Source organism: Crinia signifera, chromosome 2 (genome assembly GCF_055691185.1).
Source record: "Crinia signifera chromosome 2, ASM5569118v1, whole genome shotgun sequence".
Taxonomy (NCBI): domain Eukaryota; kingdom Metazoa; phylum Chordata; class Amphibia; order Anura; family Myobatrachidae; genus Crinia; species Crinia signifera.
In genome coordinates, this window is record NC_139218.1 from 295,759,951 (window position 1) to 295,777,608 (window position 17,658).

The 17,658-nt window shown below is 42.9% G+C and overlaps 1 protein-coding gene across 4 annotated transcripts in view; it reads left to right on the plus strand.

Annotated features, from left to right (window-relative positions):
* Window positions 1-551: 551 nt before the first annotated feature.
* TBC1D4 (TBC1 domain family member 4) overlaps window positions 552-17,658 on the plus strand; it is a 135,384-nt gene continuing 118,277 nt past the window's right edge. For 3 of the 4 annotated variants that reach the window (XM_083168855.1, XM_083168856.1, XM_083168857.1), the window contains exon 1: window positions 552-1,924. In XM_083168855.1, the coding sequence (XP_083024981.1) occupies window positions 1,481-1,924 (444 nt within the window). In that variant the 5' untranslated portion in view covers window positions 552-1,480. The remainder of the gene's footprint in view (window positions 1,925-17,658) is intronic. The other variant, XM_083168854.1, reaches the window with a different exon arrangement.

The following is a 17,658-nucleotide window of genomic DNA, read 5'->3' on the forward strand; positions in this document are numbered from 1 at the left end:
GGAAGACCACCGCGATCGGTGGGGGGGCGCAGTGGGGGTCCCTCTGAATCCGGGAGGGTTCCCCACTTTTCCGGGGGGCCGGGAGGGGGACCCGATTGTCGGGAGACTCCCAGCCATTCTGGGATGGTAGACAACCCTAGGTATGCCACAACCTTAGTAAAGGTAATAGATGATGGCGTGGGCCCAGGGTCGTGGTGCCGCCATACAGTAAGTAAATTAGGTAGCGTAAGCAGTGGCCGCAAAGATGAGGAAGTACCTTTTTTTAAATTGGGGATGCCAATTCTGGGCGTTGGGTTTGAAAAAAAAATGCCCTGGGATTGGCATTGGCATTCTTATTTACAATACACAAGTTATTGGGGAAGCTGTCATCATGAGATGTGGTCTGGTCTGGTTTATATGTTGTCTTCAGAACGTCATTTGCCTTGAGCAGTTCTAGGTGCTATTTGATATTGTTAAAACAAAACAAACAAAAAGTAGCGTTACTGGTGACATAACAGGACACAGGAAGGAGCCGCTGCAGCAGCTGCAGGGGACCTCAGTCTCCTCGTGGTGCAGTCAGCACAGCACAACAACAACAGCACCGACGGCACTTCCCTCCTCCCGCAGCCAGCGGGCACCCCACACCCGTCTCTCACACCCAGCTGCTGCGGTAAGACGAAGAGGAGACGAGAGAGGTGTAATTAGCAGCAGGCGGCTCTGGCTCAGTCTCACACCAGCATGCATGGAAGCTGCGGGACTCTGAGGTGATGATGAAACTTCTTGCTTCTGGAAGTGTGCTGGCAGCAGCCATGCTGGGGGAGGATTTGTAGTCACGGCTGCTGCTGCTGTGTCACCAGTCCGGGGTTCCCCCAGTGACTTTTCTTTTCTGACCCGCATCATCTGCAGCAGGACTCCCAATGCTGGTGGCGGGGCATTGCTAGCACAGCTCTCCCTCATACAGTATACTGGGAGCTATTGGTGAAACAGTACAAAGCAGTGGGCTGGGACGGAGCTAATGCATGCAGGCAGGAGGTGGGGAGGGAGCAGAAGCTAGCTGCTCTGCAGGATCTGTCATGACGGTGGCTTGCTAGAGGGAGGAGGAGGAGGGAAGGAAGCACACACACAGTACAGATGGTCTGTGTGGGGAGGCAGCAGCAGACGGCAGTAGTGTGCACGTATGTGTGTGACCCTGCCATGTGCCTGTAAGGAGCACAGCAACTCTTCCTGGCTGATGATGTGCACCTTCCCCACTCGTATTTGTGCCTTCTGTAACATGTCACTGGATTGCCCTGTTATAGCTGTGTGAACTGTCCATATCTGTGCTGGAAACAGGGGAGCTCCCAGATATAGGACTGCAGTTCTGCTGATAGGCTACAAGGAGGCTCCATTCTGCCCCACTGCAAGAACTGTAACACTGCCAGCACTTACTTTTTTTTTTTTCCTGCTAGCATCTTTTTTTTAGAGCCCCCAGACCTGTCCTGTGTTGTCTTCTGGAGCAGACATGGAGAGGAGAAGTTCAGCAGACCAATGTCACCCTCTGCTGGAGGAGCAACCACTCCCTGACAGGCCTGCCATGGAAAAAAGGTTCAACCTGTGGTATGTTGGATGGTCATCCCTAGACCGTAGGACAACTCTGCCCATGCTGCCATGGCTAGTGGCAGAGATCCGTAGACGGGCAGAAAAGCAGGAGCCCCCTGGTTGTGTGGCAGCTTGCAGAGAAGTCCAACTCCTATTAGTTGCCCCACATGTTCGCTGTGTGCCTGCTTTGAATGGCTCTAGTGGCAACACAGCGGTCTTCATCTTTGAACACAAGACACAGCACATTTCCCGCTTCATCCATAACAGCCAGGATCCCTCTTACTTTGCCTACTTGATTAAGACTCAACCTGACAACCCGGAGTCTGAGATGGCCTGTCATGTCTTCAAGGCTTCCAACCCCATTCAGGTGAGAAGGCAAAGACTGCGCGCGGTTATTAGATGGGATGAAAATAGCATATGATTTGCATTTACAGATTTGCAATCTTACAAAACTACCCAAATTAAGAAGCCTTTTCATAGTACATACGGTAGATTTATGCAGGAAGTGTAGCACCTTGACCTTGAATGACCACCACAAACACATCTTAAGTTAAAATAAAGTTTGCCCTGTACTTTTTTTCGGAATGGTTCATTGTTGTCAGGTTTGTTGATGTGCACAGAACACTCTGCACTACTTATGTGCCTGCTGTTTTCGGTAATGGTAGGCATGTGACAGCTGCAGCCCTAATTGTCATGGAGGACTAAGCAGGCTTGAAGGAGGAACATAGATAGTATGCCAAATGAAACTTTGTCATTGCAGATAGGCAACTTTTGGTGTTCTGTCCTGAATCAGAGATCCTTGTACTTCATGGTGGTTTAATCCAGTAACAACTAGAAGCCAGCACATTCTATTTACTTTGATCTGTTTGATAAGAGGCAGTTGCACATCCGTTAAGTTGCTGGAAGTTTTAGCACTACATAAAGAAAACGATTATTTCAACCCAAGCATATGGAGGACTACTGCTCATCCTAAAAAGTTTCTTTCATTGGTGTCCACTACCCTAAAATGTATTCTATATTTCAACATAAGCTTTACTGAAAAAAAAAAACCCTAAAACAAAAATCTTTTATAGCGTTTATTTATACTCCACATTCAATTAAATATTAAACCATAACTGTAAAGCAAGCAGCTGCTGTCTAGATATTTTGGCAGTACCATCAGTATTTATATGCTGCATGTCTGATTTTAGGAGCTTGTGCTTAAAAGTGTCATCAGACACAGACAGACCATAGAACAACCACATAATTCAGACATATTGGGTGAAATGTAATAGGGTGAGAGAATCAGAAAGTGAGAGCTTTGGTAAGAAATCTCCAGGCTTTCTTAAATGCAATAATTAACACTGCAATATCAAACCGGATTTGATGTGTAAATGATTGCTACTTTAAAAAAAAAAAAACCTGGAGATTTCTTACCAAATCTCTCACTTTCTCTCATCCTATTACATTTCACCCATTGTCAGCTTCACTAATATCAGGATTTGAATCTCAGTATTTAAATCTGTTTTGTGGGTAAAAACTGTAAGATACCGTGTTTCCCCGATAATAAGACACTGTCTTATTTTTTTTTCTTGAACAAAAAACACCATAGGGCTTATTTTAGGGGTAGGGCTTATTTTAATGAACATTGACAGCAAATGTCAAGAAACATGCCCCCAGTCCTCCTTAATAAACATGCCCCCAGTCCTTCTTGATACAGGTAAACATATCCCAGTACTCCTTATTAAACATGCCCCCAGTCCTCCATTATACTGGTAAACATGCCCCCAGTCCTCCTTACAGTAATAAACATGACCCCAGTCCTCCGTGATAAAGGTAAACATACCCCAGTACTCCTTTAAGTCTCAATAATGTCCAGCTCTTCTTTGCTGTGACACAGCTCCGTTCTGCAGCCGCGTTATGTGCGCGGTGACGTACCACACCGCAATGCATCCATGGGAATAGAAGCGGCTTCAGAAGAAGCCTGTGCTTTTACCTACACAACGGAGGTGAGGGGGGTTAGGGGTGGTGAGTGGGGGATCAGGGGGGTTTAGCAGGTGTAGAATCTATTGTCTGAACGCCAGATAATGAAATTTTACTAGGGCTTATTTTCGGGGTAGGGCTTATTTAGGACCAGTGTCCAAAATCAAGGGTAGGGCTTATTTTCGGGGTAGGTCTTATTATCGGGGAAACACGGTAGTTGCAGTTATCTGCATGTCACAAAGGGTTCTATTTACGAGTAAACACCTGTTTCCGCCTGCTTTAGGCAATTTTAGGTTTTCTGCAAAGTATTCCACTCAGTAATGCAGGATGCTGCAGTCCCCATTATTCTCAATGGGGTCCATATTCTCTGGTGCTTTTTCATGCCCTGAAAAGCCAATGTAGTCTATAGACTACAGTTTCGCCATACAGATCCGCCAATTAAGTCTTTACTGTATATATTTATTTATTTATTTATTAACAGTTTCTTATATAGTGCACACAGATTCCGCAGCGCTTTACAGAGCATAGTTATAATCAAAAACACATAACAAATTACATTACAAGACAGTTTAGGACAAGTACATGGTTAATATGGATAGTTGCATCAGGGGACAGACACTGAAGCAATCATCAGGGTGGCAGTGGTTTATATATTCTAAGAAAGGCACATGAGGAGAGAGGGCCCTGCCCGTGAGAGCTTACATTCTAAAGGGGAGGGTTAGACAGACAGGGGTGACACAGAAGGGGAAGAAGTGGGCATAAACAGTAGGTTAGGATGAGAGATGGTCAGGTTTTATGCAGGAGGGTGGGAAGATGACAGCTTAGTCTTTGATATTTTAAGTCTAAAGAAGCGCTGAGTCATCCAAGAGTAGACAGCAGAGAGACAGTTGGAGATATAAGTGAGGATAGAGGGAGAGAGATCAGGAGAGGAGAGGTAGATTTCAGTGTTATCAGCATAGATGTGATAGCGGAAGTCGAGTGAGCACATAAGCTCACCCAGAGAGGATATATAGAGAAAGAGGACACCTACTATCAATGGAAGAGCAGGAGAGGTGAGGTCATTAGAGGTACAGCTGGTCATTTTCAAAACTGACAGTGCAAGTACAAGCTTTAACAGTGATAGTAAAAGTTGTTTGCAGATGTAAAATTCTGATGTTATGGTTGAATTGCCAGATTAAGCAGCCAGGAGTAGTATGTTGTGTGAATGAATTTAACACACTCAAAGCAGACTTTGGTTTTCTCCGTTGTTGTTTTGTCCTTCAGTTTCACTTCGGTATAACGCTGTAGTTATGAATCAGTTTTCCCACTTTAATAACGGCCCACTTCAATCTAGGCCCACAGATAAAATCTGCCCACAGCCGTATGCAATGACTACTTAAGTACTCTAACAATGCATGAGTTCCCAATTCCCAATAATTGGAATCCACTCGCTCAGTCCCCACGCCCTACAACACATAGCAATAAAAGTGGCTTAGAAAAACAAAACTAGCATTCCAGGATACTATATATCATCTAGAATAAAAATAGATTCCCCCCTACACACAGGCTAGGTACTGTTGTAAAGTACACAGAGGAGATGTTCAGTGTGTTACCTAGAAGTACAAATCAATCCCACACAATAGATGTAATGCTCTGCAGTACAGAGTATATGTCCAATGGCAGGACATCCTTAGTTATGCAGTTATACCATTTGCCGTGGTCTTGATTCTTACTATTGTTTGAGATCTTAGCTGGTCACACTCTTATGCTACGGAGTGGTAGCCCTTTTCTGATTGGACAGCCAAGTTGGTTGTCACTTATATGGCATTTATATGGGATTATAAAGGTTGCCCTGAAATTGTACTGTGTAATTTTAAATACTAGTTTCTGATCACATTCAGGAGTAGATGGGAGAAGTGATAAAGTGCCTGGTACTTTATCACTGGCCAATCAGCTCCTGACTGTTATGTTACAGGCTGGGTTTAAAAAGGGGCAGTCAGGAGCTGATTGGCCAGTGATAAAGTAGCAGGCACTTTATCACTTCTCCTCCCTTATCACTGCTTCGTACATCTACCCCACAGTAAATGCCTGGAGACTTGTCAGAGATGGATGGATGTGCAGTAGTGGCTGCAAACTTATGTTAATGCCATAACTGATGAGCTTCCTGTTAAGATGCTCACCGCATTGACCATACTATCGGAACCTTAAATTAACCCTACGATTGCTCAGAATTGCTAATGTGCGAGTGTTATGGTCTTTCTTCCCAGTCCAAAACCTTGTCAATGAAAGCCACCCTCCAGTCCCCCTCCCAGAATCTCCATGCAGTTCCTTTTTGTATCTGCTTGCTTTAACCATTGGGATGCATACACTGTATGTCTCGGACGCATGCACATATATTTTTATATCTGGTAGCCTTCTTCTACATGTATATTTACTAGGCTCAGAGATTACAGTGTTTGTGGATGATTATGACCGATAGTTTTAAATGGCAAGGCTAATGAGTTCTAAAACAGGATTGATAAGCATTTTATTCATTTTGAGACTTTAAAACTATTGCTCAAGACTCTACAGATCAGTCATTTTGACCAGCCACAGCATAAGTACTTTATATCCACTAGATTTAAAACCAAGCTGTTCATGGCCTAGATCAACATGGATTGCCAATTGAAGAAAACGCAGTAGACTGCGATCAGAAAGTGGCCGCACCAGACTCATCTAAACAATGTCCCATGCAAATGCATTGCATTCAGCGATATATTCACAGATCCGTTCACAAAAACTGAACCAAGGAACAGTTGTGGGTTGTGGTTTTTTTTTATACACCATATGCTCCAGTCTACGGCTTCCACTAATATGCTCAGAAATAAGGCTGGAAGTGGTCATCGCTGACGTCTGAGACCCACCTGAAAAACTCCTGGGCACACATGTTTCTGCCCCTTAAACACGGCTTCCTGTCATCAAACTGCGGCTACTCTGCAACTTTTTTGCGTATGGATATTTTTTTTGGTAACTGTCACTATGCATGCTAAATGTGATTTCTCCACATGCGCTCAGTCATTTGATCATCGCTCTGATTAGTGATCCATGCGGAATTTGTTCCACTGTGCGGTGCACTTAAATACTATCGTCCTCTGTTTGGGTAGGGATCATAGGGTCAATATGCATCAATATCAACATGAGATTAGGTCGACAGGGTCATTAAGTTGACACAAGCATTAGGTTGGCATGGACAAGGTCAACAGTCAAACGGTTGACATGAGGTTTTTCAATTGATTTTTTTTTTTCAGAATGTCGATATAGTGGACATGGACACTAAAAAAAAAGTGCACCATGTCCTCTTGCATGTGCTTGCCATGCTTCGGGCATGGTGCCTCTTTATGCTCGGCACACTATTTATATTCTCCCACCAGACCCTGGTGGATCGTAGGGCATTACATACTGCCGGTCGGCACATGTTGGCTAAAAAAAAGAAGCGAAAAGCACCATGTTGACCTTCTGCCTGTCAACCTAATGTCCACCTCCAGGCATGTTGACTTAGTGACTGTATACCTCCTATTTCACATTATTACATTTAATTAATCACATAATGCTAAGTGAAGTCCCCACCCCTCCCTCTTTTTTGGGGGGGGGGGGGGGGGTTCAGGGCAAATAGTTGTATTCTTGCACTTTTCAGGGAACAGCCTTGAGCTGCTCATCCATCTCCATCTTGGTCTTTAGTTCCACGTGTAACAAAAAAACTGGTGTATTTGCACAATAGAAGGTGTGGGGAGTTGCAAAACAGGCTTGCACTTTTCTATGTAACCTGATTTATGGCACCTGCCACTTCTTCCTAAAACGACTCTTCCATGCAGAGGTCAGGTGTCATTCTCTGGTGTTCATAGATTACTGACCAGCTGGATCGTAAACATCATCCATTATTATAAATACAGCACCTTGACCCCGCTGAATTAAGCAAATATCAGTCATTATTTTTTGTAATTCTATACTAAATTTATTTGAATCACTACATTATCAGGATTTTCCATTTGCAGCTTGATACTATTGCAACGTAGACCATCTAGTGTTATTTTATACTATGGTATGTAATCATTACATGTGAAAATGTCAACATCCACGATATCTACATGTCACTGATAGGTTAAGGGTAAGGAGGCCTATGTACTATGCTTTTTGATGTTGGGCTAAACATTTCTCCAGATCCTGTGCGACACTTCTATATCATCTATATATATGTCTAGTGTCCACATGACTCTGAAACACTGCCACCTGTTGGCAGCAAGTGAAACTACATCTAGCTTTCAAAGCATTAGCTTCAGGTGGGCTAACTAGTGTGTGTGTTTGTGTGTGTGTGTGTGTATATATAGATAGATAGATAGATAGATATCGGTACTTGTTTCCTATCTGGGCGCCCAGGTTTTCTACGTACGGCACCGTAATGAAATCGGATCGGATCGCATCGGATTCGGTACACGATGATGTACGATGGTATACGATGCGATCCGATTTCCCATAGGAAACAATGTGAAATGGCTCAATTTAGCCAAATTATCATAGGAACAATAGTAAATGGGCCAAAAACACCCCTGAACATTGAAATGTCCCCCCAAAAGTAGTTGACGCCACCCCGCCATCAACGTGAACCCAAAGCGTGGCGAGCAGCGGCGGTACGCGTCCTCCGACCTTTTCATGCCTTACTATCCACTAGGGCGTGGAGTGAGAATAGAATAGTGTGGCGAGCGCAGCGAGCCACCGAGCCCGAAGCGTGGCGAGCGGACGCGGATACCTTCACAGTTATACGCGTCCCCTCGCGGGCTTCCCAGGTGTCCATGGCGACGCGGACACCTGGGAAGCCCGCGAAGGGACGCGTTTACCTGTGAAGGTATCCGCGTCCCCTCGCGGGGCTCGCTGCGCTCGCCACGCTTCGGGCTCGGTGGCTCGCTGCGCTCGCCACACTATTCTATTCTCACTCCACGCCCTAGTGGATAGTAGGGCATGAAAAGGTCGGAGGACGCGTACCGCCGCCCCTCGCGGGCTCGCTGCGCTCGCCACGCTTCGGGTTCACGTTGATGGCGGGGTGGCGTCAACTACTTTTGGGGGGACATTCCACTGCCCTGTGGGTTTTTTGGGGGTTTCTGGCCCATTTACCATTCTTCCCTATGCTGATTTGGGTAAATTGATCCATTTAACATTGTTTCCTATGGGAAATCGAATCGGATCGCATCACATCGCATCGTTCAATATCGTGTATGTGTATTTGTGGTATCCGATGCGATCCGATTTTTCTACGGAGAATAGCATGGTGCGCAATTAACTTAGCGGGCGCCCAGATAGGAAACAAGTACCAAGATATCTCTATCTATATATCTCAACAAAGTGCGAATCTGTGTAGGGAGTTCTACAACCAGTGACTGGGGCTTTTCTCGTGCTAAGTTCTTTGCATAGAGACTCTTGCACACAGATATACAAGCAGGGCCGGATTTGTGACTAGGCCCGTGAGGCACCGGCCTCAGGGCGGCACCAATTAAGGGCGGCAGGCAGGCTGACATTCTGTTAAATAGCAGCATGGCAGAGCGGGTGGGCAGCGGCGAGTGACGAGTGCTGCCGCTGCAGACATGAATTATCATATGTCGCGGCAGCGTCGCTCGTCACCCGCCACTGCCCACCCACTCTGCCATGCACATTACATCACCGCTTAGTGGCTGGGTCCGACGGTCCCCCTGCGCATCCAGAAATAGCTCAGACTCACTGCTGCCAGCCCCCGCCCATTGGCTACACTACACACACACAGTCTATTGGCTGCTGTGTGTCCAGCAGCTGAGCTGATCAGCGCGCAGATCCTCCCTGCACTCAGTCAGTCACAGTGTGAGAGAGACTGACGGAAACACTGTGCTAATCACTGTACTAATAAGTGCCTCCCTCCCTCCGGTTCCTCCGTACAGTGAGCAGTCCAGAGTGCTTAAAATAATATTAAGGTGGGTTACAGTTACATTTTAATGAAATTATATAAATAACAATGTATATACATATATGATTACATTAAAATAGGGGGGGGGGGCGGCACAAAAATGTTGTGCCTAGGGGCGGCCTGACCCCTAAATTCGCCCCTGTATACAAGTGCTGCATATCCGATCAATCAGTGTTTTCTCTCCTCTACATGTGAATAGGATGCACATTCACAGACCGTATTGTGTATCGATAGAAACCGTGCCAACATTATGTCCTTGTTGACATTTTGTAGGAAATCTTGGGTATAGAATTTATAATTCCGAATGCTTGCCATTTATTGTGTTCTAGTGGTTTCTCACATAGAGGCTGATTCTGAGGGCAGTATTCAATGTCCCTAATCGCGATGTGCAGCGAATCCTGTTTAGGATTTGCTGCACATTCGCCATGTTCCAGAGGGCTGGAGCCCTCTCTGCCAGCCCTCGCTGACACAGTATTCAATGAGGCAGGGGCTTACTGCCCCTGACCGCGAATATGAAACCCCTGCGGCAGGCAGGGAGATGTAAGTCTACTTGTCTGCCCCAGAACGTATGTGGGGGAGAGGTAGGCTCCCCGGGAGCCAGGCAGCACAGGCTGCCCCCCCCGGGAGAGCCAGCAGTGGACCGGGTATTCACTGCACCCGATCGTGCATTTGTAGTGATCAGGAGCAGTGAATATATGAATATCTAATGAGCGGCTCCCGGCCCCCTGCTGGATGCTATGTGTAAAATATTATATTATATTTTTTATTAAATATATATTCATGTGCTATAAGTACATGAATAAAAATTGCATGCCCCTTCACAGAATAAAATTCCTGATTTTTTGACACCAAATGTAAAACAACTTTATTTTAAAAGTTCACTTTCCACTTCACCATAAAAAGATGGCGATTTGCTACATGGCGAAACTCACTTAGAAAGACCGCGAGAAGTACACGTTGAATAGGGTGATTCACTTTCTGACCCCAAAAAAATCACCTTCCAACGCAAAAATAGCACAAATTTGCCGTGAAACAGGGCCAATTATCCTCATTGAATACTGCCCTGAGTTGAAAGCAAAGCAGTAATAGTAAGTAACCTGGGCAAAGAATGTTGCACTGCTAGAGGTGCAAATACATTTCTTATTACGCCAAGCAGGGTAAACACTTTGCATGTAGCCTGTGACACATGGGCAGCTCTATTTTATACTCCATTGTGAGTTTTAGTTTGGACATGCCCCTCTGAGGAAGTTTCTTGCTTTTTTTGCTTTTCATTCTTTACTACCATCTCAGACTGTCCCATAAATCAGAGATCTGTGCGTACTGCGTAATCAATTAGATTTACAACTGACAACATTTCTCTTTATTAAATTATGAGACCATTCTGGGCAAAAAGCCTATGACATTCTAACCAAAAGGCAGGAATTTTAGTCATTCTTTACTTGTAGAGAATGCAAGCAGGTAGCATCAGAGAAACTGTACCTCCAACTATAGCAACAAATCAGATTATGCTTATCCTTTTATCGTACACCTTCTATACCAGGGGTGGGCAAACCGGTCCTTGATTTCTGCCAACGGTACATGTTTTCCAAATCACCTAGCTCTGGGGTAGCCAACCCTAGTCCTCGAGAGCTACCAACAGTGCATGTTTTGCAGGTCTCCTCACAGAATCACAAGTGAGCTAATTAGCTCCATCTGTGGATCTTTTAAAATGTGTCAGTGATTAATGAGTGCAGCTGTGCAGCAGCTAGGTTGTCTGTAAAATGTGAACTGTTGGTAGCTCTCGAGGGCTAGGGTTGGCTGGTGCACAGCTGTAGTCATTACTGTCACATTTTCAAACATGCTGCATTCATTCCTACTATAGATGCACAGGTTGCCTGAAAAACATGAACTGTTGGTAGATCTTGAGGGCAGGTTTGGTCACCCTTGCTTTTTTTGATGGATTTTTTGTCTGTACAAGACTTACATCAGATTGCTTCTATACAATAATGTAAAGGCCCATACACACTGGGCGACTTTGAGCTGAAAGCCGCAAAAATAGCAAGTTTGAGTGGCTTATAGCTCAAAGCCGCCCAGTGTGTATGCCCCGGCGATGAGCGGTGATGCCTGCTGCCGCATCATCGCCGGGAAAGGTAATACCAGCAGATGAACAGCTTTGAGGATGGCAAAACCGTGTCCCCCCCCCCCCCCCCCTTCATTTTTAATATCCTGATAAATATTCTTAAATAAAAGTACAATATTAAAGTAGATCTAATTTTGGGGGGGCAAAATGGACAAATAAGAATATTGCCCTTGATTGGCAGGGGTTTATTTACTAAGATGGGAGTCCTATTTCTGATGGGATGTTACTGGGGAACACTTATCAGATTCTAATTATTATTTATTTAGCACCATTTAATCTAGAACATAAAAATCTGATTGGTTGCCCATAGCAACATCCTATCTGAAGTAGAACTCTCATCTTTGTAAATAAATCCAACAGACTTGCTTAAAGTAGTGTTTATCTTTGTATAGAAATGACTGAATCTTGTTGCTAGATTAGCCTGCAGGCAGAAGTTTACTTTTCCCATCCAGTCTATGGGATCCCCCTAGCATCTCCTGGGCCACAGTCCTATTCTGCGTTCCGAGCTGTCACTAGTTCTAGGAGTTCTATTTTTACAAGTAATACATTGAGAATTGTTTACATACCTTAGAATATTTATGTGGATGTGGATTTTGTTTCCACTGACAGTTAAAATGTTGCACATGTAACCTGTAGTTATGTTTGTTTCCAATTCTGTGTAGCAAATTGAACATGACATCATGCTCACTCCACTTCAGATCCCCACTAAATGGTATTTGCAGTGTGGGGTCTTGCAGGTGGAAGTTGGTGAATATAAAAACCTTTCATATGGAATAAGCAATGTGGTTTGTTGTTTGCTTTTGTTGTGTGTTGTTTTATTGCTGTTTGCGCGCATTCATATATGCTATTTTTTTATAAATTTTCTCCCATTTTGCTTCATAAAGCAAAGTATTTATAATTATGCATCAACACTGTAATGAGCTGTAATAAAAAAATGTATATATTTGTGAAGCAGATCTCTAAAGTAGTTAAATGTGGTTCTTCGTAGAGTGCAGGTCTAATGGCAGGAAATCGCAAGATGGCACATGTTGTAGTACATGTTGCCCATTGTGCCACAGAAGGTTCAACCCAACGGACTTAACTTTTTCTTTAAATTAATGTTGTACATTTTTTACATGGAATAATTTATTTTTCCTACTGTGCATACATTTTTTTTCTCCTGGAAGCTTTTGGTTTGTGTTTATGCCAAGAGAGTTTTCCCTGATCTGTCTGTCTGAAACAATAAAGTGGTCATATAGAGGCTGAGGTACGGGTTGTTATGATATGAACGCCCTTCTGCTATGACATGTCATGTGACTGTTATTGCCATAGTAATCTCTTGACATTTAGCATACTAAATTATTTATAGCCACTTTAATCCAAACATTGAGAAGAATAACTAGTGCTTCTTTTTACATGTAATTACAATGATTTAGGTTAAGAAAAACACAACTTTTTATGTTTACATGGATTGCATATTCACTTTTTTTTGTAATGTAAGTATTTATTTTGTAGATCCTTATTCTGTTTCCACAAGTAAATGAAAACAGCAAATTACAGCTTTCCATGTTTTTTATGCTCCATCACTAATTATACCTTGACCAGCAGGCACAGGCATATTCTTATAAACACAAATGGCAGGATTGCAACCCTGATGTTGGTGATGTCATAGCCTCATTAATTTCCTATTCACAGTAGTGGGATAAGATCACAGGGAGGTGTTCATCAAGACAGCTGTCTGTACTGTAGGTAACCTATCGCGCTTAAAAACACATACCTCCTATGGTGTTGCTGATTTTTTTTTTGTATATGCAGCTGTATTTCCCCTTCTGTGTTGTTTTTAAATCAATTTATATGAAATGATCGGTAGAATCGGATTGGCATCTATGGACAACCTCAACTTCACCTGTTTAGAATGATGTAAATATTTACCCTTAAGGGGAGATGTGCTAAGCCTTGGGGAGTGGTAAAGTCATGAGAGATGAAGTAATTGGCTCCTAACTATCATGTTACAGACTGTGGGGGTTAATCAGACCTGATGGCTGCTGTGCGATTTCGCAGAGCCCAGCGGTCAGTCACCGCCCAGACAGATTAAAAACCCGCCCTGTGCAAGGCTGCCAATGACTTGCGAATGGATCTCTGACTGCCTGCTGCAAATCCATAAGCAACTCACCCACCATCAAATGATTATTCCAGCCTGTCCAAGTGAGCGTAACTTTGACTCTTCCACAATTCTGTAACAGAGACAGGCCGATCGAGGCCGGTTTTGACGTGTCACACCCCCCGTTATAACCCCCGGACATGCCTGCGTTTTCTTCTGACACTTCCAGAAATGGCAGTTTGCCATCCATTAGCATCGGCTTCTGTCAAGTTGTCAGTGGATTGAGATTAGATTCTTTTTGCACTGTTTAGCCTCACACATGCCAAATGCAATCCGTATGCATGCACAGTCATTCGATCATCGATTCTCCGTGCAAATACGCACAATAGTGATCGGCTTTGAACATAAATGCATACGGATTGCACATGCCAAATGCAATCCGTAGGCATGTGCAGTCATTCCAAAAGCCATGGATTATTGAATACTTTATCTCTCTCCAATGCTTAGTAAGTAGACCTCTGAGTAGCATGCAGTCAGTAGTGCTGTATCTACACTCAGGTGACCTGATAAAGAACTGGTCAACCGGTCCTCACTTTTCCTTTTCCACATCTGTTTATTGAGCTACATGCATCTTTGGAGAATTGAGACACAAGTCATCTTCATTCTCTCCAAAGTTGCTCACTGTTTATGTATGTCTCCTAGCTAACAAGTTATACAATAAGATCAATTTAGTTCAACTAAAATGTGTCTCAAAAGCACAGCCAGTGTGCACGTGTGCAGTAACAAAGGCAAAGATTTGCAATGCATAAATGTAATTTTAAACCGGTTTTGCAGTCTTTAAAAAAAAAAAAACCCCAGAGATTAGCACAAAATACTATGCCGCCAGCAACTCTGAGGCTTTCATATTTAGCCGCTAGTTATTTCTGGCCAATTTTCATGAATTAATCAAATTTATCCAATGTCAAGTACTCCTTTTACGCATAGCTGATTTTACCATTCGTTACATATACCAAAAGCAAAAGGATTTTGGACCCAGCTCCAACCTGGGTGCGGCCTGGCTTGTGACCCTTTTTACATTGCCATTCCCACCTGGTAGTGTAAATGAGCGCATCTTCTAGTGCTGATTTATTTCATTGCAGTGCACAGGTCCCGTGTCACATCTACCCGGGATACCCGTTTACACTTCACCGCCAGCTGGGTTGAAATGCTGGGTTACTCGACCCGGGTCAATTTAACTGGAAGCGTTTACACTGCCTGCAATCCCAGGTATTTGCACGCTCCCGTGCAAAATCCCAGGATGTTTCAGGTGGTGTAAAAGGGTTACAAGATATACAAAATAAGTACAGTCATGACTAGCCACATTGAGTGCAGGACTAGCCTTAAATATTCTAGCTTAATACTTAAGGTGCCCATACACGTTACAATTATTGTATACAATATCGCATCTTAAGGGGCATACACACGTAGAGATCTGTGCTAAGCAATTTTGCTAAGCAATTTTGCTAAGCAATATTGCTGGTGTCAAGATCTCCCATGCAGAGCACATACACACGCAGTGATTTGTGCTAAACAATTTTGCTAAGCAATTTTTCTTAGCAATTTTGCTTAAGCAAAAAAAGGCCGGGTAGTTGTTCAGAATGAGAGATTGCGATCAGTATCTCTCATTCTGTACACACAGAGAGATTTGCAGTCATGTGCTAAGCAATCTAACTAGATTGGGACTGCATGCACTGACTTAGTTAGCAAGAGATATTTAATCTCTCGGAGCATACACACGGAGAGATCTGTGCTTACTTTCTAAGCAATCTAGTTAGATTGCTTAGAAAATAGCACAAATTTGCTCCGTGTGTACACCCCTTTAGTTTTGAGATAAGATGAGATCTAGTAGTAGTACAAAAAGTATGTGCTGCACATACTTTTTGGACTAGGTCTCATCTCATCACAAAACCGAGATGCGATGAGATGCGATATTGTATACAATAATTGTAACATGTATGGGCACCTTTTTAGGCTTTTTTTTTATTTGCACCTTACTGTCTGCAGTGTTTGTTTAATTGTATTGGTGTTCTGGGATAGCTGGAGTCTCTCTGCCTTCACTAGCTGTTCTAAGAATCCAAGGGTCATGTATCGAGAGGATTTTGCTATACTTTGCTGGCTCCAATATGTAGACATTTGTTGCGTTATGAAAGTTCAAGGGTACGTACTGACAATTGGGATTGCAAAAGTTAAACAATGTCTTTTTAACTAGCATCTTTGTTACGGACAGCTAATTTGTATGATTTGTCGAGTCTTCTGATTCTAGAACATGCTTTTGCAGTCTATATACCATATCCTGGGGTGAATGACTAAAACTCTCCTATATTTGAAATAATTTTGTAGCCTTAAAACAAACCAGCATTGTCAGCAGATGGACAACACCTTGTGAGTTATTAAAATACATAATATTTTGCATATTACAATTTTTTTATTATTAATATGTAAAGGGTCACAGTGCCTCACAGCATTGGTCATACAAGGTCGAAGGAACAAAGACATATAAACAATGGGTAGGGAGAACCAATGCTCATGAGAGTTTACAGCCTAGTAAGGAAAGGGACCAACCTATACACAGAGTGGCAGTGCAGTAAAGATTGGGACTCTATCAAGGATATACATGTGGGTATATGGTAGACTGTAATGAATGGTGTGTGTTCAGAGAACATTTAATGAGTCTAATAGAGTGTAGTATCCATAAGTGGGTTAATAAATGGGAGACCTTAGATCAGAGGTTCCCAAACTGTGTTATGTATATTTGCTGTTACCCCCCCCCCCCCCCCCCCTAGAAACGGGTGTTTTCTTTCGGGATTTAGCCGCAAATATTGATTGATAAATGTGGCCCTAAGGGAGCTGTCCAAGTGAACAAGTCACTGGGAAGTGAGGCAATGCTCATGCTTTACAGCCTAGAACCAATTCTGCATTTAAAAATTCCTGTTAACTTGGTCACATTTGGTCCATTCATCCTAAAGCTGGGTACACACTGAGAGATGCCTGTCCAGTCACATTGACAGATTTTTGTTCCCACCAGACAGATTGGACAGAAAAATCTGTTTTGGACAGTTTTTTAATTCTTTTTATTTTTTATTACATAGTTTGGTGAATTTAGGCATCTGTCTGTTTTTGAATTCTTTCTAAATGCACCATATAAGTTTAAGAAGCTTCCAGAACGCACCTTTTTATTCAAAGCAGCGAACTGTTCTAATAGAGGCATAAGGAAGGTGTTAAACTGCATTCCATTTCTTCTTGGGTGTAACGCTTGTACAATTAATATTGACAGTCAAAACATTTTCTTCTTCTACTTTTAGATAAGATACTGAGCGAGACTGGCATTTTCTCTCCCAAACAGCCATAGGCTGCCTGTTCATGTTTGTTATTTAGTGAAAGCACAGTTTGTACTTTTGTATTGTGTTAACCTAATGTTGCACTGAAGAACTGTGAAAAAAATAAATATAGTTTGAAGTTGAATGTTAACAAGCAATCTAAGAATACGTTTTTAATTTAAAATATTCTACTATGAAACAGATTATTTTTTTATATAACAGTTATGAAATATGTGCAATTTGTATTCATTTTTCTATTTTTTTTTTTTGTGTGAATTGGACACTTATTTCTAATTGGCAAGCAGAACTGGTGTGAATATCGGTGCCACCCCCAAACTGTCAGCCTGCCACTTATTTTTGTTGTCTATATATACAGTGTTTAAATAGCAATTACTATTAAAAAGTTGTTAGTTGACACAGGCTTTTTTAGAGCAGTTTTAGAAATAGTCTGAAGTGTACTTCTATAATTCTAACAGATGCGTATGAAGTCCCTTTGTCACATGATTCTCCTCACGGACCAAATTACTCCTTAACAGAAAGTAAAACCAAAATTATGTTTCAAACATACTGGATATGGACAGGGGAAGCTGTGAAGACCGATATTGGAGCAGATGGGGACTTATGCTAGGTACACACTAGA